The sequence below is a fragment of the Jatropha curcas genome, chromosome 6 (assembly GCF_041381405.1).
Source record: "Jatropha curcas cultivar XTBG-Jc1 chromosome 6, XTBG_Jcur_1.0, whole genome shotgun sequence".
Classification (NCBI taxonomy): domain Eukaryota; kingdom Viridiplantae; phylum Streptophyta; class Magnoliopsida; order Malpighiales; family Euphorbiaceae; genus Jatropha; species Jatropha curcas.
This window is the reverse complement of record NC_143156.1, coordinates 29496175-29517801: the sequence shown is the minus strand read 5'-3', so window position 1 is coordinate 29517801 and position 21627 is coordinate 29496175. Positions and strand designations below refer to the sequence as shown.

The 21627-nt window shown below is 30.9% G+C and overlaps 2 protein-coding genes across 4 annotated transcripts; both read left to right on the top strand.

Annotated features, from left to right (window-relative positions):
- The first annotated feature begins 6573 nt into the window (after nt 1-6573).
- Nucleotides 6574-12200, top strand: LOC105646154 (Protein kinase superfamily protein). 2 transcript variants are annotated; one of them, XM_020684914.3, is made up of 8 exons: nt 6574-7104; nt 8011-8812; nt 9206-9308; nt 9390-9485; nt 10455-10562; nt 10794-11072; nt 11292-11435; nt 11679-12200. In XM_020684914.3, the coding sequence occupies exons 1-8, from the start codon at nt 6789-6791 to the stop codon at nt 11865-11867; spliced, it is 2037 nt and encodes a 678-aa protein (XP_020540573.1). In that variant the 5' UTR covers nt 6574-6788; the 3' UTR covers nt 11868-12200. The 2 variants fall into 2 exon arrangements, with proteins under 2 accessions (XP_020540573.1, XP_012087345.1); XM_012231955.4 differs by having other exon boundaries at nt 9206-9485.
- Nucleotides 12201-15642: 3442 nt separating this feature from the next.
- Nucleotides 15643-19366, top strand: LOC105646168 (Haloacid dehalogenase-like hydrolase (HAD) superfamily protein). Of its 2 annotated transcripts, none has more exons than XM_012231975.4 (6): nt 15643-16091; nt 16587-16715; nt 16808-16928; nt 17017-17098; nt 18643-18796; nt 18872-19366. In XM_012231975.4, the coding sequence occupies exons 1-6, from the start codon at nt 15819-15821 to the stop codon at nt 19031-19033; spliced, it is 921 nt and encodes a 306-aa protein (XP_012087365.1). In that variant the 5' UTR covers nt 15643-15818; the 3' UTR covers nt 19034-19366. The 2 variants fall into 2 exon arrangements, with proteins under 2 accessions (XP_012087365.1, XP_012087373.1); XM_012231983.3 differs by having other exon boundaries at nt 15644-16091; nt 18895-19366.
- The last annotated feature ends 2261 nt before the right edge of the window (nt 19367-21627 follow it).

The following is a 21627-nucleotide window of genomic DNA, read 5'->3' as shown; positions in this document are numbered from 1 at the left end:
TGCAATATTTTTCAATTAATTGCACTAAATATGTATTTTATATTATTTATTCTTTATTTGTTATGAGACTACTCTTAAGAGAAAGCTTGATCTGTATTTTACATTATATATTATTTACAAAGCTTGATCTGTCAAGCAGCGCGGAGCTGGAACAATTATTTTGGGAGATATAAATGTAATTTTTTAAAACTTTAAGGAAGGCCAAATGTAATTTTTTTATATTTTGAAGGATTAAAACATCATTTTCATAAAATTTTTTTTTTAAAAAAAATTTTGGAGGCCCACGGCCCCCTTAGTCCCCAAGGGAGCTCCGCCCCTGTCGTCAAGAACGGCTTAAGAGTTCTCGAATAAGAGAAAGAACACTAGAATGCCTAACATGTCGATGATTAATACATTATTTGTTATATATATATATATATATATATATATATATATATCTTTGAAGTTAAAAAAAGAAATTAAAGACATAACATAAAAGTAAAAGTTATTGGATCAAAGCAAATTATTCCATTTTGCATCTTCAAACTCAAATTAGGTCATATGCTTAAAGGTAATATCTCCACTACTACATTTTTTTTTTAACCAAGTGGACCACATTTGAATTTCCAACGTTAATCGTTGAAAAAAAACTATCTTAGTTGGTAAACCTTAGTAGAATCACAACTAATTAAGATTAGTCTTTTTATAGCTCGACATTTATGATTTGATTTAATTAATTTTCCTTATAAAATCTTTTCCAAGTCATGGTTAGCACTAGTTTGTATTGTATTGAACATCACGTTCAAGTAAAGAAAATTTTTGCTCATTTTTGTATATCTAAAAATATTCTTTTAGCATGTAATAAAAAGGATTGAGGATGAAACTTATATTTGGTGTTATATGATCAATGTCGGGGCTAAATATTCAATGTATCCAAACAGGACTAGAAATGATCATGTCTAATAAAGTATAAATAGCATATGCTGGAGATAAAAAGAAAGATAGTTCAATCATGTCCTGTATAGAACTCATGATTTAGTTTACAAGTGTGATACAATGGAGCGTGATAAAACGAGAAAGAAATAGATTTATGAAAGAAAATTGTCTGGAAATATCTACTATATTCCATTTTTAGGCATTAACGTACGAAGCGAAATGAAAATAAAAGATTCTTATAGCCGATCCTTGGACTTAAAGCTTAGGTGTTGTATGATTTAATTATAAAAAGATCGTTACCTACTCAATGACAATCAGCAATCGCATATTCTCATTCACTTCAACAAATTATGTGTCAAAATCGAGAAAAAGAAAAAAAGAAAAGGTAAGGTACATTATTCAGATGTATAAGGAAAACTAATCGTTAAGCAATCTCTGGCCCATTAGACTAAGAAAGTTCATAGTTTATGGCCCATGAGGTGAAGTATAAAACCCACAACTTGCATAGGTTGGCCCATAAAGCTGGGCCTACACAGCCATAAAGAAATACCTTAAAGAAGGGGAAGAAAAAAAGGAAAAAGGAAAAAGAAAAAAAGAAAAAGAAAGAAAGCCCACATTTCAAAGGCTGGACCATAAAGTTTAGGGCACCACCATGCCTATCCTCCTTTGGGCAATCAGAGAGAAAATCAAAGTCTAATTTTGACTTTGATTAGCTAAGTATTAATAATGTAATTCCACAGTTCATGTGGGTAATGATATGTTATTTTTGGCATAAATCACATCAAAGTAACATTAGTGGATGAAATAATTAAGGTAAGGTAACAAATTCAATTATGGCATGGGATTAAGGTAAGGTAATTAGGGTTTTTGTTGTTTCCTATCATAGTAACCATACTTAAGTGTCAACTCTTCTAAATGGTGGATTATCTTCATGAAATCCATCATTTGACCATATATTGATTTGTTTATACCAAGAAAATGATGGTTTGTTGGGATTTCATATCCAAAGTTTGGGTCTAATTTTGGAAAATTAAAGTTTGAATCCTTTGGGTTTACAATTCTAATTAAATGATGACAAATGTAATTGATGTTGGCATTAAAAAAAATCCAATGAATTGTTAAATGTTAATCCATATTTATAATGTATAATTATCCACGTCTTATTCTTATTCACTCCGAGAGACATGAGAGTTGGCCTGTAGAGATTTTTTACTGGACAGGCTCGAACGCACGATCTCGTGGATTCCTTAACCTCCTCATTCGCTCTTTATCATTGAATTACCCCCTTTGGGTTCAAATTGACTTTATTTAATGTTTATTTTAAGTGTTATAGGTCTTTTTAAGCATACTTCATCAACATATATTAAATATAAGATATCGTAAGACTTCATGGTATAAAATTAGGGTTTTCAATAGCAAAATTTGGCCTTTCAAATATGATTCTTCCAAACTCATATATAACTTGAATATATAGAATATATAGATATAATTATTATATTTAAGGTGTGATAGTTTTATTTGTCTTTCTTTATTTTTTTTCCTGTCCTTTCTAATAATTAGAGAGGGATTTTTTCTGGACAATTTTAATCATAATTACTGGCTGTAAAACTTTTCAGATAAACATAATTATAAAAGGAGTTGGCACCTAAAAAGCAATTTAGGTAATAGTAGCTACCCACCAGAAATAATTGGATTTCAAAATTTTGTTCTATACTTGAATATCAAGATTAGGCAAAATTTTTTTTTATCAAAATTAAAATTCCTTGCTTGAGAAATAAAAGTTTGAAAAGTATAGTTGAAGTCTATTGAATGATTTTAATAAAAACAAATAAATATTAAGGATGTGTTCCACAATATCTTTTTAAATAACTGGTCAAAATGTCAAACACTGTCTTTTAAAGTATTCGGTAATATAACGTTTGAACTAATTTTTAGAGATTAAGATAACGTTTTATAAAATGTTAACTCTTGTAACGTTTAACTTTTAGCATTTTATGAAAAATTACTCAAACAGATAATGGCAATCAAAACAATTAATTTGCAGAACATGCCCTTTTAATCAAATTATATAATTCTTTTAGGACCTTTCATCATTTTCCTTAGGTAGGCTATATATAGATTTTCTTCCCCAGTTGTTCTTTCTCTTCAAATCTAAGCAATATATCATTGACTGATTTTTTTTTTTTCTTTAATCCAAAATCATCTCTACTTGGTAGATGCTATGGCTAATCAACAATGATACTATTGAATTTTTTTTATTTTAAAAATATTGTAGGTTAGTACTTATCATTACCTAATGATTGGGACAAGAATTTTTGGTCCTCACTATGTCATTTTTATTTTAAATTGAATTATTTGGGAAAAAAAAATTAATTGTTGTGTTTTTCCCATGGTCAACTTTGATGATGGTGGAAGATAAGAGCATATGAGATAGCTTACACCAAAATCCACTGAAGTGGTTACCATAACCATAAATAGGTGCATGAGTTGTTAGGTTTAGATTTTTTTTTTTCCCCACAATATATGAAAATAGACAAGATTTTGCTACATTAGTGAACTTCATAATTTTATGGCTAAATCTCATTTGTAATATGATTAATTCCATGTAAAATGTTAAAATACATTGCATAATATATCACGCACTAATAATTGGTGATTACTTTGCAGTAAAAAGAACTCGAACCATAGACCTTTTATTTTTCACATTTTTTATAAGACATAAGAAGATTAATCAGATCACATCTAATTGGTTTCATAATAATATATTTCTTCATTAATTTAGTGCGTATACCTGTAATCCTAACTTATAGTGTTTGGGAATCACTCAATCAACAATCCTCACTAATTAATTGTCTTATTATCAACAATGGCTTCATTTAAATTCTTTATGACATCTAAAATTTACTTCTCAAACTATATTAAATAAGTTTTCCTAATTTGCTTAAAAACTAAAAGTACATATTTCTTAGAACAGAAAAAGTAACTTTTATAAGTTGCTCGAAATAATGTGAATAGAAGGAATAACTCCTATCACAAATATCTAAACTTACATTTTTTAATTTTTAGTTGCATCATTCAAACGAATATGGACACTTTTGTTTCGTTAAATGAGCAACAAACTCTATTAGCTATTAACAGTAGAGTTTCATGTCTAGTTTATATGAGTATTTGTAATTCTTAATCTCATCATTAATGAATTATATTTCAAAAAACTGTTATAAGCCTCTTAATACCAAACATTCATTACATTTACCTTTTGAAATTGTTTTAAGTTAACAATATCACATTAATTAGTATACATTTTTCTTCATATAATTTGACTAGCCTTGTAATAAATCATTTTACAATAAATTTGGGAAATAATTATACATTTATAGAGAGGATTGTCATATATGTTCTCATTGTTATTATTACATATACTTTGGCTTTTTCAATATTGAAAAATTAAAAATAAATATGCATAGATATAGGACAAGTCAATTGATTGCTAAAATGGGAATGAAATTTCTTATCAAATTACTATATTTAATGTGCTTGTATAAATATGTCAAATATAGTTTATCTAGAGAAATCAAACCTAAAGCAATAGAATAGTCTATGATACCAATTCCATATAATGTTAGGCAGCTTTCTTTCTTTCTTTTTTTTTTTTTTTTCTTTTTTAAGAGAGAGAAAATTTATTTAGACCAGATTCATGACTCACTTATAGATCAAACCAATAAAAATAAAGGTTCCTATTGAAACGATGATATTTTTTATCATACAATTAGAAAAAAAGTTGAAACACTTTTTAAAAAATCCTTAATTTCGTTGGTTTAATTTATAAGTGGATCCATGTATACAGTTTAGACAAGTTTATTTCCTTTTAAACAACTATTCCTAACAAATCGCAAGTAGTTTGAAATTTGAAATGTTATTATGAAAAAAAAAAAGTGAAAAAGAAAAGAAAAAAAGAAAAAGACAGCAATGATAATAAATAGAGGGAAAATAAATTGAATTAATGGTAAGTATGATCACATGGAAAAGAAACTAGAAAGTGAAGTAAAGCTGTTTTGATGTCACACTATTCATGGAGGAACAAAATCATGGTGTGAGGTGGCTTCATTTTACTTATTATTATTATTCTCCCATGAAAAAGAAGGTTTCTACTGGTAAATTTAATAATGGACCCCACATTAAAAATTGGACCAATAATTAATTAGAAGGTAGGACCCATTGGAATGCAATATTTTTAATTATTAGTTTTACATTTTCTTTTTGACTCATTTCATGCCTTTTTTCTCTTTAGTTCTCAATAAAAATATCATATTGGAGATATTGAAATAATTAAGAATTGATATGAATTTCAAGAGAATTAGATTCTGAAAAACTAAAAAAAAAAAAAAACATTAGTGGGTGTTCAATGTAATTTATTAATTTATAAGAGATATGCATATATGCTTATGTAACTTTTCTTCTCTAACCATGTGCTAAAAACTTGTAGAAAGGGCCAAATTTTTTTGTAAAGTCATAGTATGAAAAGTATATATATATATATATATATATAACTGACTGAAATGACAATAATTAATAATATCTTTTTTTAGTTCATTTAATGGTTCTGTTTAAGTTAATTCAAATGTTGAATAGATCTTAATGATTATATTATATTGAACTTGAAATTTTAAAATTCAATTTTTTGACATCTTGTTATTGTTGTGATTAATATTATCTATTGTCACTTTAATATATTTATATTTTATTATTTTGTTGAAACTAAAAGTAATGTTAACCAAGGAAAAGAATTCGTGATAAAGACAAGATATACTTGGACGTGATAAAATCATTCAATATTTGAAATCGACTGATTCGACTAATCCATATTTATGTGAGGAAGATCTTAAAGGTTTATTACGCTTTCCATGAGCATTTAAAGGGACTTAATATTCAAGACTCGAACACGAAATATTTAGTTAAGGTAAAAGAGAAATTTACTATTTCATCGCACTTATTGAGTATTATATTTATGTTTTTAAATATTTATAAAGCAAAAAAAAAAAATATTCAATTTAACTCTTTACCTCAATAATACAAATCTTGTTTTTTTAAAAATAAATAATGTAAAACATCTTAATCAATAAGCAAATACCTAATTTGTTAGTTACAATAAAATTCCAACTCTTTGAATAGTATGTCAAGCCTATTAGTTTTCAAATCAAGACTTTGCTTAGTGGTTGAATTCAAAATCTAATAGCAAGAATATCACTTGACTGGGGCAAAGAATTACATTTTTATTATTTAAATATGTTCACATTAAAGAAAAAGATATTAAACTTCAATTATTTTTTTTGGATAAATATATTAAACTTCAATTAATTTATGTCAAGAGACCTCTTTATTATTAAATAAAAATAATTATTTGCCCCACCTTAAAAAAAGCAAAATAAATAAATACACATTATGGGTATAAACAACAATATGTATACATATTTCAAAGGAAAGAATATGACATCGACATACCACCAAAAACTAAATAGACTAAAATGCACCCAAATCATGATCAATCTCCACGTGTACGCCTATTATAAATACACGTGTCTAGTTGGCCCACCTAATACCAAAACCCCCAAAAAACCCCACTCCTCTGCCCTTTCAAAAGTTGGTAAGAAAGACATAACAACCTCTCTCTATGGCTTCTGTTTTACAGCAACTAACATACGGAGAGAGAGAGAGAAAGAAAGAAGGACAAGAAAGATAGAGAGAGAGGGAAAGAGCATGCAAAACCTGAAACATGTCTTATTATTTTCCACTTTTGACCCCCCAGTTTTGCTTAATTCACATGCTCTCGCCTTCCTTTCATCGTCTTCCACATCCCTTTAGTTTGAATATTCACTATGATGGCAGAAGCAGAAGCAGAAGCAGAAAGAGAGCTACCAATCTCAAACGTCGAAGCTGTACTGGATTTTCTACGCAATAATGGCTTAAAAGAGGCTGAGTCAGCTCTTAAACAGGATATAATCGAGAAAAATGAATTGGGTTCTTTTGATTTTGAAAAATTCTTGTTTATTTTGCCTCCGGTGAGAATTCCGGCCACCCTCCGGCGACCTGAGGTGGATGGTGTTGATGAAGGGTGGAGATCGAGTTGTAGGTCTGGCTCGGATGAGGAGTTTGTTAGCTTGGGTTCTTCTACTAGTGATTTGTGCTCATCAGGTATTTGCTTAACCATTAAAGTGTCAAACTTTTGACTGATAATTGTTTTGCAAGTATAACGTTCTTTCTTGATCACGTCCTTTTTTTTGTTTGTTTAGTTTTGGTTTTTGAATTTGAAAAGCTCTAGTTAAGGTTTTTGATCAACTGTATTGCTTGTGATTAATTTGAATGTATAATCTTGTTTACTCAACTTATCTTTTCTCCTATATAATAAAACTTTATATTTAAATTTGCTTAGATCAATGAATTATATGGTTTAATATTGATGCTGTTTTTATGTTTTTATATAATTTTCATTTTCCTATGTGTTAGATTATTTTGTTTCTTTGCCGAGGGGCTCACATATGGAGCTCCGACAAAAGACTGTGAACTGCTATAAGATTCCGAGTTCATGTTCCTAAAATTTCCTGGCAATCAGTGGGTGCAATTATTGCATAGTATTTGAATTTCTGATGATGACTTCCCACTGGAAGGTCCATGCATTAGCTCCTAGGGTACTTCTTTTATTTTCACCTTGTTTTTAATTTTTGAAATTTACTGATTTTGTTCCTTCTTAAATGTGGGGAAATCTCTCTTTGTAAGAATTTGATTTTTTGCTCACATGTGGAACTGAAATAGACTTATATTTTTTAGTGGAGATGCTTAATTTGATTTTTCTATTTTATTGTCGCTTTATTCATTGAATATGAGGACCACTTATATTAATATCAGCATGCACCTTCATCACCGTTTAATCATGAAGAAGTAACCTTTTTGTCCTAAATGAAGTAACGATCATCTGTTATGTATGAGAATGATAATTAGCTATTGTCAATCTTTTCTGTTTTATGCTCCTATGCAAGGTACAGTTATGTATCAATTTTTGTTGGTGATCAAAGAGATCCTGACTATTTTTCATTTTTGCAGAATTTACAAATCCATATGGACTTCGTTCTGTATCACAGGCTAATTCAGAAACATCGTCGGATAGGTTGTCTCAGTTTGGCACTGCACGTGATTATCCTGATTTCGATTTGCAAAATGACCTTTATTGGTATGATGAGAAAGACGAAGGCTCCTTCATGATTCCATCCTTCAATGGGCCAGACTACTCTGGTGGTCCAAGTGAGGATAAGTTTGTCATGACATCAGAGACCATGAACCTATTTGAAAATCCACTGATTTTATATGATAAAACAGAAGGATTTGAAACAGAAGCAACAAATAATTTCTTGGATAAGTCTTTTCCTTTTAATGAGACATCTGTGAAAGATAAAAATGAAATTCAGGCAATGGATTATTATCATTTTGATAAAGAAAATCATATGAAAGGAGACATTGAGGGGAATGGTGGTTCAATTCCCCTTTGCAAGTGCTGTGCAAGAACAGGAGGAAATCATGATTTGAGTGATTTTCAGCTAAAAATTGGAGATATGCCCACTGATTACAATATAGCTCATGGACAAAGTAAAAACAAGAACAGTAACTACTCTTCAAAAGAAAATTCTAGTAGTGACTGGATTGAATGTTATAAAGGCTTCTCTGACATTGTACCAAACGGAGACTATGAAGTTAGAAATGGTGGGAAAACAAATGGAGAAGCTGATGAGCTTAAAGCTGCTGCAAATGAAGAGGGTGGAGAAGTTAACACGGATGAGCTTTTGATGTTCGATGCTCAGGATGATGAATATGAAGTGTTCGATCTGCGAATCATACACAGGAAAAACAGGTTAGTTGGAGATACTTGACTTTTCTGAGCATTTGGTTGCATTAAATATTGGACCTTGGTCGGATGCCAGCGAGCTAGTTTGATGTTAGTGGGAGTAGTATGACTTAAGAAATTTGTTCAGTTTTTGGTTTTGAATGAGCCAATTTGTCTTATTTCATTACTCTGGAATACCTAATATAACTTGTTCAAATTCAGTTTTTCAGTTTCAAGCCATTCTTAATTTGAAGGAGGAGACTTACCCTCTATAGATAGAATTGACCCATTATTACTTTATCTGGTTCTTGCAGTCATTGAATCCTGCCATTAGTTCTTTGTTTTGGCGGATATTTGAAGTTTTGAGCTCTGGTGGTTGATTTATAGAACCAGTATATTCATTAGTTGCGCTATGTACAGGACAGGATTCGAGGAAAGCAAGGATCTACCTATTGTGCTTAATACTGTCATTGCAGGCAGATATTATGTCACAGAATACCTAGGTTCAGCAGCTTTCAGTAAGGTTATTCAGGCACATGATCTTTACACGGGTATTGATGTCTGTCTGAAGATTATTAACAATGACAAAGATTTTTTCGATCAGAGTTTAGATGAAATTAAACTTCTGAAGCTTGTGAACAAGCATGATCCTGCTGATGAACGCCATATTCTGCGTCTTTATGACTACTTCTATCACCAGGTATATGTAGAAAAGATTGGTAATTAGCTATGAGTTTTCCTGCAAAAGTTGTCACTAGCAAGCTATTACACCCCTCCTTGTCCTTGTACTATCATGCCTCTTAGTTCAGCTAAAAGCATATTGATCCTCTGAATTATTTTGTGGTCTACAATATCATGCATTCGCTGGGGGCAAAGACAATTATGCATCTAATATTTTTTAACTTTAGCTTGTGTGCCATAATTGACTAACTGTACCATGAGTGATAATGACAGTGAGCATATCCGGTTCTCTTGAAACATCTTGGACTTCATTTTTTATGTCTATTGCACATATATTTTCTTCATCATGTCTCTTTGGCTAATGCTACTTGGTCAAATAAAAGAAATAATAGACTTGCCTCATTTTGATTATTCAAATATCAAAACACTGTCATGACTTAACTTGTGGGCTTTAAACACAGACATTTCTGAACATAGGTGGTAAATCTTTTGCCATATGGTTTCACCAGTGAAATATTTGCATGCTTCCACCATCTGCCAAAAGGAAATAGGGATTAAGAAAGTAATTTTCATTTTTTAGTTCAGAAGTGTAAACTAGTTTAAATTGTGAAGCCACGATGTATGGGTTTCATACGAGATTTTCCTTGGGAAGCCTGCATTCTTAGCATCTGTGCCAAAAGGCACATTACATTGGATAATATGCTGCATTGTTGATATTATATTTTCTTTTCTAGTTTCGTTCATTCCTTGCTATGCTTCTTTGGGCAGCCATGAAAAATTAAACTAAATTCAATTTTAGAACCCCATAGTTTTCATGTGAGATGGGAGATTAGACATCCAAAATTATTACCTCAAGTAATGATTGTTAAATTATGTCTAAATATAGGACTCTTATATTACTTATAGAAATTGTGACGAAATTTTCATTTCCTTACTGGTTGAATATTTTAAAAACTACTGTTGAAGTCCTATATGGAACTTACTGCAGGAACATCTATTCATTGTTTGCGAACTCCTTCGGGCAAACTTGTATGAATTTCAGAAATTTAATCAAGAATCAGGGGGGGAGCCATATTTCACTCTGAGCAGGCTGCAGGTTAGTTTCGCTCAGCCCTTGACTTATGTTATCTCCTTTACAGTCCTTTCATTTATGTCCACAGTACTATTGTTTTAGTGCATTCCATTAGGACAACTGTTACTGCATAATGGGATTTTAGTTGCATTTAGTTACAAAATAATTCAGACAGCTAGTCCTGAAAATTTTAGTTCCAGCTAGTGTAGAACTGAAGGCCTGACAATATATAACTGTTGATTGTTCCTTTCACAGGCCATAACCCGTCAATGTCTGGAGGCACTGGAATACTTGCATCACTTGGGAATTATTCATTGTGATCTCAAGCCTGAGAATATTCTGATAAAGAGTTACAGAAGATGTGAGATAAAGGTTATTGATCTTGGAAGCAGTTGCTTTAGGTCGGACAATTTGTGTCTATATGTACAATCTCGTTCCTATAGAGCTCCTGAAGTCATTTTGGGTCTTCCATATGACCAAAAGATTGACTTATGGTCTCTTGGCTGCATCTTGGCTGAGCTATGCTCTGGGGAAGTATGTCATAGCTTTTACTTGGTCTTAGTCATTAAATTAAAGTAGATAGAATTACTAATCGCTATGCATGCTCCAAGGATGGCTTCAGTATCCATTGAAGTTATATTTCTGTGTATAATCCTTCCTTTGATGTGTCTCTTGGATTGTGATTAGTATTCAAGAATAGTTCCTTTGAATGATTTAATCAGCAAGTCATATTGATATCTATGTCTTTACTAGGTGTTATTTCCAAATGATGCGGTTGTAATGATTCTCGCACGCATGATTGGGATGCTGGGCCCTATTGATTTGGAGATGTTGGTTGAGGGACAGGAAACATACAAGTACTTCACAAAAGAATATGATCTTTATTACTTAAATGAGGTTTGGTATTTCCTTCACTATAAGAATAAAATTGCCTAGACTGCTAAGTCTGCTATACATTCTTTTTTTTACCTTCACAGTATAATTTGAATATAATGGATTATATTGCCTGCTATTGAATTTGGAGCAAAAGAAACTGTGAAAGCTGAAGCTGAATATTTGTTCAGAGTTCAACTTAGATGAATCTTTAAATTAGGTTTTTAAATTTCCACTTACTACTTATATTACTAATTATGTTTCCAGGAGTCAAACCAACTAGAATACATAATCCCAGAAGAGTCATCATTGGAGCATCATCTTCAAGCTTTCGATGATGGATTTATCGACTTTGTCAGATGCTTGCTTGAGGTAAATCCCTTGATGCGTCCGACTGCCAGAGAGGCACTAGAGCACCCTTGGCTTTCGCACTCGTACGAGTCAAATCCTTACTGAATTTCTGGAAAATTTACCACTCTTATTTGCAATCTCTTTTCTTTTTGTGAGCCAAAACTTTCTTAGCACAAGACGGGAATCAAGATTTCCGATGTCAGTTTTGTTTTGATGTGCATGCAATGCAACCGTACCAGCTTTGCTATGCTACATATACTTGTTGATCACTATATAATTTATTCTGTATAGAAGGTTGTTCTACAATTTTTTTTTTTTTTTTTTTATTGATACCTTCACTTGGTGAGGGTTTGTATGTAGCTTGAACACCAAATCATTAATTGGTATAAAGAGAGGCACAATAATAAAATGATCACTGATTGGATTCTTGATGATGCTTATTTGGTGTTTAGTACTTTTTGAAAATGCTGCAGAATAATGAAGTGATCAGTTATGTACTTTTTGATAATAGCTTTCATGGACAGGAGTTTTTTTTTACGAAACATTAAACATTAGCTTTTAACTTTTAATTAAAATTTTTTTGACAATCATATTAAACAATTACTTTTACTGAATGTTTCTAATTTAAACCACTACTATAAACAGCTACCGCTTAATAACTAAAAAATATTATAACAGTTAATAATTATTAAAAGAGTCAATATTGCCAAACAGACCCGTAAATTACGCTGCAGATTCAATAATTTGTTGATAGCTTTAATCTAAGCTTTAACAACTTTCTATTATTTGGATTTATTTTGGGTTCTTGATGTGGATTATTCCAATCTGATCCATATTTCTACATAATTACTATAATAAATGGAATGCATATATGGATTTAAAAGGTAGCAAAAATCAACAACAATAAGTCAAATAACAGAAGAAACTATGGTTAAACGACAAGAAAACCAAAAGACAAAAATTCAGTACATAAATATAACAGAAAATGCATGTATATATATATATTTTATGTAAAAAACTAGGAAAAAGACTTTGTCTTAATCGCTTTTGCCCTTTAGCAGCTAAAATACATTACATATACTATTTTTATTCGTCAACTTTCTTAGTCTATATCTAATCAAGTTGGACTTTATAACTTAATTCATTAATATGGTCGTAAGCAAAATTAGCTTTTCTAGAAATTTCACTTGCTGTCCAAATCTGACCATGGAATTCATATTTCTTTTTTTTTTTTTTTTGAAGAATATGAAATTGATAAGTTTGGTCCATATGAATCTCAAGAAAAATATTTTTAAAGCTTATGAGTCAAAGAAATGTCACATAAACTCACAAAATATTTACACATGTTACTAAAAAAATCCATTCAACTTTTAAAAAAATCCATTCAACTTTTATATTCCATCTTATTTTATCTGTAAGAAGGCTATTCTACCACAAATTTCGTAAAAAAAAAAAAAATCGTATTTGAAAAACAATATTGATATATTTATAATACCTTATCCAAAATGGTGTAATTATTAAAAATATATAAATAATAATTCAATCGCTTCTCAAATTTTAAAAACTTATATTTCAATGCTCTAAGTTTTAATTTCTAATATTTGATTTCACCTATTTATGCAAAGATTTTGATATCTCTTTCTCACCTGTTAAATCTTCTAATTTCTAATATTAACATCTAATTCTTGAGTATGCCTAGTACATAATACTAAAATAATTTTATTTTAATTAGATGTTAAATTATTTTTTTATTACAAAAGACTAATTTATTTTACAATTTGAATTTGTTTAGGCCAAATATAAATGGGAAAAAAATAGTTTGATAATTTTTTATTAATAATTAATTTCTTAATCAGTAAATTTTGGGTTTAATTTCATTAGCAGAACCTGAATTACACAGGTAATCACTTAATAGAATATCAACTTTAATTTGTTATTTAAAAATACTTAATATTATATTTTTGTAACAGTAAAATGTCTTTTGAAACAATTTAATTTTTCCATTGTGTCAAAAGACATTTTAATGTTACGAAAATATAAGATTAGGAATTTTTGAATTATAAATTGAAATTGATATCCCTATTACTTTTATTGTTCATATCCTTTCATTAAAATTAATCCCTAATTTCTGCATCTATCCTGTGGCCTTGTCAGCATTCAACTGTATCAGTATCAGTTAGAAATGGCTAAAACCTGGGAATCAGTGTACAACGAAGGTTGCACATGCTTTACTGTAGGCGAGACTTCAGTAGATATAATCCGGTCAGTAATAATGATCAAAGACAAAGTCCTTAAAGAGCCAAAAATTGTCTCTTCTCATTGGCTGATTCAATTCAATAAAAACTCCCTCTTTCACTTTCTCGCTTCTCTCTTTTAGTCTGCTAATCCTTTACCACTCTCTCTTTCTAGCGCGTGCAAATCCCTCCCCAATAATTGCTTGGAAACACAAATGTTAATAATAATATTATTAAAAAAATATTTATGCTAATCTTTCTCAATTAAACTTGATTTATATGATAGTAAACAAAACATTCTCTTATTTTTGTAAAAGAGTAATATTTAAAGTGGAATTATGGATATTTTTATACTTAATATACTCTATGTGTGATATAGATTTAAAATAATAATTTAATAATTTAAATTTAAGAGTGTAACATGATTTAAATCTCTAGTGAGTTGCTCAAGATTTAATTCAAAAAAATCTAATTTCATAAATTTATTAAATTGAGTTTGAATTTTATTATGAAACTAATAAACAATATATATATATTTAAAACTTTAAATTGTAAATAAATTAAGTTCAAGTTTATAATCCAAATAAATGGCGTTTAAATTTAGTTATTTTTGAATAAAGTGAGTTTAAATTTAATTTTTTAAGTGAACGAGCTAAACTCATATTGTTTACAATCCTCTAAATTATTAAGACACAACTCTAACTAATAATAAGTGGAAAATATTCATCTTCCAACAAAGCTAATTAATTAAAGTAAAAAAACTATTAACTTTGACATAATTTGATGTTATTAACAACTAATTAACATCTAAATAATTCTTAAGTTTTTACTATAAAAAGCTCCCTAGAATAGAAAATAATGGTTAAAATTTAATTTGAATGGGAGTAATTCAATGGCAAAGAGCACATGCGGGATTGATCAATATGATTTAGGTTATGATGTTTGAGTCTTTTATCATAAGAATCGAAACTTATCCACTTAATTAATACCTAATATCAAGCCATAAGTGTCAATAAACAAGAGTCCAACACTCAATTAATTAAAGCATCAATCATTTCAAGCAAAATCATATTCTTTGATAGGATAATGTTTAATTTCTTGATTAACACGTTTGTAAATTTTTTTTTAGGTTAAAAACTTTCAAATGTAATGGAAGGGAATTTAATTTTTCAACAAAAAAAATTTAATTTGACCATTTTTGAATTTTCAACACAGGATTAGAGATATATAATAATAATAAAATTAATAACTTAATTTACTTTTGATCACTTTTGACTAGTCAACACACATGAGAAATAAATAATAAGAAAAATCAATGATCGTGATTTTCTCGAATTCACCCAGTTACTTAATTTCTTATTAAAATTTCAAAAATATGATTTTGAAGAAATTATAGTAATATATCATAATTTAGTTTCAGAAATAAATTAAACATTATTCCTTGATTAAACGACAATTTTGTTTTGAAGAGCATTAAACCATAGTTTATGACCTTAACAAATGCAAGTTGCAAAATTATTATTCTTAAATTTCCTAAATGGGGAATATTAACAATAGAACAAAACAAAAAAATTTCCCTCCCTTACCCTTCCAAGCGCGTGGAATTAGCAACTCCTTCTCCGTCTGATATATACTGAGTTTTAATCGAATAAAATCACCCCGCCACCACCACCGTTCTCACCAGCAATGGAACCAAAACAAAAACACAAAAAACAAAAGCTAAAAAGCAAATCTTTAATTTAGATAAATACACTCTTTCTATTGGTTCTTAATCATTTGACCACCATCTCCTCCGCCGTTCAATTTCAATTTCTCTATTTTTATGGCTGAGTTGACTCAGTCCGAGGTGGTTTACTCACCTCGGTCTCTTCAACTATGGAGCACGCTTTGGAACTGGCTCGCTTTCTTCTTCCAGATCTTTCTGCAGATCGTTAGAGCTTTAGGTCACCTTCCTCTTCTTTCTTCTTCTTCCTCTTCTCAGTCTTTTAAACCTTTGCCAGTCGTTGAATTGCCTGAGACTGATTCTCCAGCCACTTTGGAGATCACCGCTGGCCCTGAATCCTCTCCTGTCGACGAGCCTATTAAAAAACTCACGGTATGTGTTGGTTTTCTGGTTTTTTTTTTCTCCTTTTCTTATTCTGATTTGATTGATTCATATTTGATGATTAGACATCTGATTTTGTTTTTTCTACATTCAAAAAGGAGTGATCTTTCATTAAATAGAATTAGATATAACGTTCTTTAGGACTCAATTTAGGTGATTAAGGTCCCAGTTCAATATAACAAACATTCTATACTTGAAATCATATGATTTTACTTTTGGGTTGTTGTGTTTGACTTCTGGGGATTATTGCATCAATGACAAGAATGAAGTTTTAATAAATTCCAATGGCTGTAGTATCTCTTGTTTGTATTCGAATTCAATATTCTACCTGTTAAGTTTGATACTTTGAGGTGAACTCATGGATTGATGTGTCTTATATGAGGGTTTTTAACTGCTGCAAATTCAATTTTCTTATGAAGCTTGGTTTTATCGTTGAGTTTTTGGTCTTTCTATTGTTTAAACTCTTGAGGATGCATGAGCCTGCAGGTGGTTCTTGACTTGGATGAAACTCTAGTATGCGCGTATGAGACATCTAGTTTGCCAGCTATTCTACGTAATCAAGCAATAGAAGCTGGACTGAGGTGGTTTGAGCTGGAATGCGTGTCTTCTGACAAGGTCTCTTATATGCTATTCATTTTTATGTTAGCTGATTATGTCGTATCCATTTAAAAGATACTATTTTGATACGAGTATGTTTGGCTTTGAAGGAATGTGAAGGAAAACCTAAAATCAATTATGTCACAGTGTTTGAGCGTCCAGGGTTGGCTGAATTTCTAAAAAAACTGAGTGAATTTTCTGATCTTGTGCTGTTTACTGCTGGTCTTGAAGGTTTGATTATTACTTCTCCACATTTCAGGCTTTCTTCTAGGATGTTGCTTCTTTTGTCAATAATTTTGTTGTTTTTTGGTGTTTATAGGTTATGCTAAACCCCTTGTGGACAAAATTGATACAGACAATCTATTTAGTCTTCGCCTGTATCGGCCTTCAACAATTAGCACGTAAGTACTACTATATTCCCTCATATATTTTCTTCCTCAAATTTGTGACTAGCATAAGGAATAGGCCAATGTCAAATTATGAGTTCTAATATTTTCTTCCTCATATTTTGCTGGTCTCTCATGCTGACTAGCGAAAGCAGATAATTTCTCATAGATATGCATAAAGGTTGTAGCTTTATGCATTCACTCATCTCTGTTGTGACCTGAACAGTCCAAAGAAGATATGTATGTTAACTCTGTGGAGTAGGAAGACCATGAATTTTTTCCTCTACTGCGGTGGTTCTAATGGAAACAAACTGTTTAGTAGCTTTTATTGGATGATAGTTTTTTTCAGTTTCTCTTGTTAGGAAAAGCTCCAGTGTGCTGCCAGATTAGCTGTTTGCAGTCATTACTGTCCAAGGGAAATATCTTAGATTAGCAGTATTTTGTAGAAGTTGCTTATATATGAACATTAAGTTGGGTATCAGATATGTAATCATTTGCAATAATCTTTTACATGATCAAGCAAATTCGTAAGGTGTTTTATAATTATTTCATAATATGCATAAATAAAGCCCGAGCATAAATCTAATATGCTAGATGTCATAGCAAAAACTGAAAATAGACAACACTTGTTATATGTAGGATTTTGAATTTGTTTTCTGCTTTTCTTAGACTAGATTATCGATATTCCAAGTAATCATCACTTCTCAGAAAGATGCTGCCTCAGTGTTCTAGTTTATCACTTCTCATGTATATCTTTTGCTTGGAGTATGATGTTCATATACTTATTCAAGAAAAATCACGAAACAACTGCTTCAGACAATAGAATGCATTTTGTTTGATTCTTTCTCAGTGCTCTCTGCTGCTTGCATCAATTGTAATCCATATTACACATTTTTGAGATGTCTAAAATTTTGAGCAATGGTATCAGAACCACAACAATGTGATGCATAGAAGGTGAAGGTGTTAAAAGGGGAAATGTAGTGCTGACTCAGTTATACACAGCAGGGAATAAAAAAAAAAAAAAAGAGATTCATATAGCTGACCCCAACTAGTGTAGGATTAACACACGATTGTTGCTGTTGTCAGAATTGGACCTAGGTGCTAAACTAAGATGGGTCTTTAATTGAACTTGATAAAGAATAAACGTGGTGAAGCCATTTGATTAAAGGCAGGTTTTTCTTTGATTCCTTTCAATAGTTAAATCCAACAAACCTGCTTGCTGTTCTTTACTTCAATCCTGCCCAGTTTCTCATCAGAAGACATTGTTTAAACATTATGTAAAAAGAGTATTTCATGTATGTCTTCTCTGGTTGCATTGGTAACCTACGACCTAGTCCTTCAACTTTGCCGATACTCAGGTGGTTTTATGACTGATTTTGAAGTTGAACATGTGATTATGTGACCAGTAAAGTTCATATTTTGATGAAGGATTCAAAAATATATGTTCTGAAAAGTACAAAACTTATTTAGTTCTGCCACCAAAAGAATGGATTGCTTTTGCAACCATTATGCTTGAGATTATTTTCTTATGACATGTCTCTTATGTGACATGTAAACAGGGAGTATAGGGAGCATGTGAAGGATCTGTCATGCCTATCGAAGGATCCCTGCCGCACTGTTATAGTTGATAACAATCCATTTAGTTTCTTGTTGCAACCGTTGAATGGAATTCCATGTGTTCCTTTCTCTGCAGGTCAACCATATGATACACAGGTAGCAAGATCTAAACCACAAACTTCCTGAATTGTTTCTCAAATCTTGTTTGTTCTTTTACTTACAATCTCTCAGGTGATTTTATATGGGTTTATCAGCTTATGGATGTGCTTCTTCCTCTCCTCAAGCATCTCTCTGAGCAGAAAGATGTCAGACCCGTGCTATATGAAAGATTCCGCATGCCTGAATGGTTTCAAAAGCAGGGAATCCCTGCTTCTGGATGGACACAGTAGATAAAGATAGAATTCAATGAAAGCCACCATCCTTTTACTATCGATACAGTTATCACTCAAAAGGCAGCATTTTGTGTAGGAGACACGACTTTTTTGTATAGCATTAATTTGTTTGCCAGAGGCATTCACGAAAGCCAAAGTGCATGCAGAATCAGAAAAAGAATCGATTTACTGCTTTCATTTGCCAAATAGGTATAACAGTTGCTCTGTAGATTTGTTACTCTTATTCTTATTGTAATTTTGTTTATATGTTTGCTGCTCTCTTTAATGTTTATGTATCCTTCTGACTTTTGTAAATTGTGCTTCAGCAATGATTATTAGTAATTCTGATTTCTCACTGTGTTTGGTTTCCGCTCTCAAGAAGATTTTCACTGTTTGTTTGTTTCTTGTGTTGTGGGTTATGTTATTGCAGTGAAGAGAATCAAAATTAGTTCTCAAACTTTTAAAGGGATATGATCAACTGCTTATGTCTCATTTGTTGTGAACGAATTATCAGTTGTTATCTGCTGTTTGATTAAAATATTTTTCGTTTGATCCTGTGGGTGATGTTTCTAATGCACATGCATACATTACACTATTATTTTCGAAGTTGCTTTTTTTGGTTTTTGGCAACTGAGAGGCCGTGAGGTTGAGCCACGGAACCATTCTCTTTGGAAATATGCAAAGAGGAGGCCGCATATATAGACAACCCTCTCACGGCCCTCACTAAGCAAGGCACCTTGTGCATTCAGGATGCTACTTTATCCCTGATTATTATCTCTTATGCCTATTTACATGCTAATACTAAGTTCACCAATCACTACAATTTTAACTTTTGCATTGTGAGTTATAATTTTTGTTAGCCTAGCATGTTATTGACATGCCTGAAACCATTTTCCCCCTCTTTTTTGCTGGGGTTAACAAAGACTTCCACTCTAAAACCCAAAACCATACTGAAATGGATAATCCATTCATGTCCTGCACGCTAAAGAATAAGAAGAATAGTTTACTTTGGCATCTACATATATATAACTACATTTGACAGGTAACTAACATTATAATGTAATCCTCTTTAGTGATCTTGATATTCCCATTTTCCTAACCTTGACCTAGGAACCAACTTTGGCAGCTGTCACCACCTGCATATGTCCATGGACCAACCTTTACACTATCAATAGTTACAGTCATCTTCTCCTACTTATCTTTACATCGTGTGGATATAAAATACATGTTTATCTTCTCATTTCCTTCCTATCTAGGAACTTCATTCTAGGCGTAGCGGTATAGATTAGTATAATGATATTACATTATCTTTTTAGTCTGGGGATAGGGCTGCAACTTAAATTTATGAAGAAACTTTTATTGGGTTTTTGAAAAATTTGGTATTTTTCAAGTACAAGCTTAGTCTACTGAGTTTGGTCAAAAACAAAATCATTCACGTTTTTATGTTCGAACCCTAAAAATGAAATCTCCAGTTAATAAAAATGAGAAGTAAATTCACTTCTTAACTGAATCAACCTTAAGATTCCTATATAGAGTTCTTGTGATAGCAGAATTGATAGTAGTGAAAATACTGAGTGAAGCTTGAAAAGCTAACTTGCTATATGTTTGATCTTATGATCTTGTCTTAGTAATGGAAGCAGAGAAAGACAAGTTGCACCAGCACATGGGTGGTGGTTTATTTGTCAAGTCGATAATGGTGGGTTTAGCGATTAATTAAGGATTAATTAGCAAATCTGACATGATTTTCAGGAACTCGATGCCTTTTACAGCTTTGCATATTCATAAAGCTTATATATGTCGTAACAATGCTGGCCTAAAGCTTGTACATATATACATACATATAAAGTGAGAAGCAAAAAGCCACTTTTGTTTCTCAAGAGAGAGCTTATCTCACTCCCAGTTTTGTTTTATTTCTTTATCTTTATCGATGTTTGTATTGTGGTCTGGTTTCTCTTTTCCAACTAAAGAAAATACTGCTTTTAGTGTTCTGGTGTCAACATGTAGTCTTTATACTTTTCTATTTCTTATTAAATCATTTGCAGGTTTTTTTTTTTTTTTTAAATGTTTTGAACTCAATTTGGTCATACTTGCTTTAAATCCATGAGCATGCTGAAATTTTTTTAATTGAAAGTTTGCTTGATAATTTTATTTTTTTTCATACACATTTTCATACTCGGATCAAGGTAGTATTCAGGTAAAACTTTCTCAACAATGACTATTCCAAGTTTTGAACACTCAACATTTATAAACCGAATACTCTTTATTGCAAAATAGAAGTCGTTTAAGGTTTTTATATGGGGATTAAAGAAGCAATTAATTTTTTTAAATTATGACAAAACTACAATTACCCTTTATCTTAAATCCAGATTAATTTGTGAAGATAGTTATTATATCTAATGTAAATAAGGGTAACAATAGAAAAATATTATTTATTAATACTTGAAATACTTAAAACGACTTATATTTTCAAACAAAATAATCATCAAAAAACGAATTATATTTTGTGACGGAAGAAATAATAATTAAAGATTACCATTTTTCTCAACTTTGCAATTAGATTTATGCTATGGAGCAATGACCTAGCTATAAAATGACAAAAAGTTAAATTAATTCAAT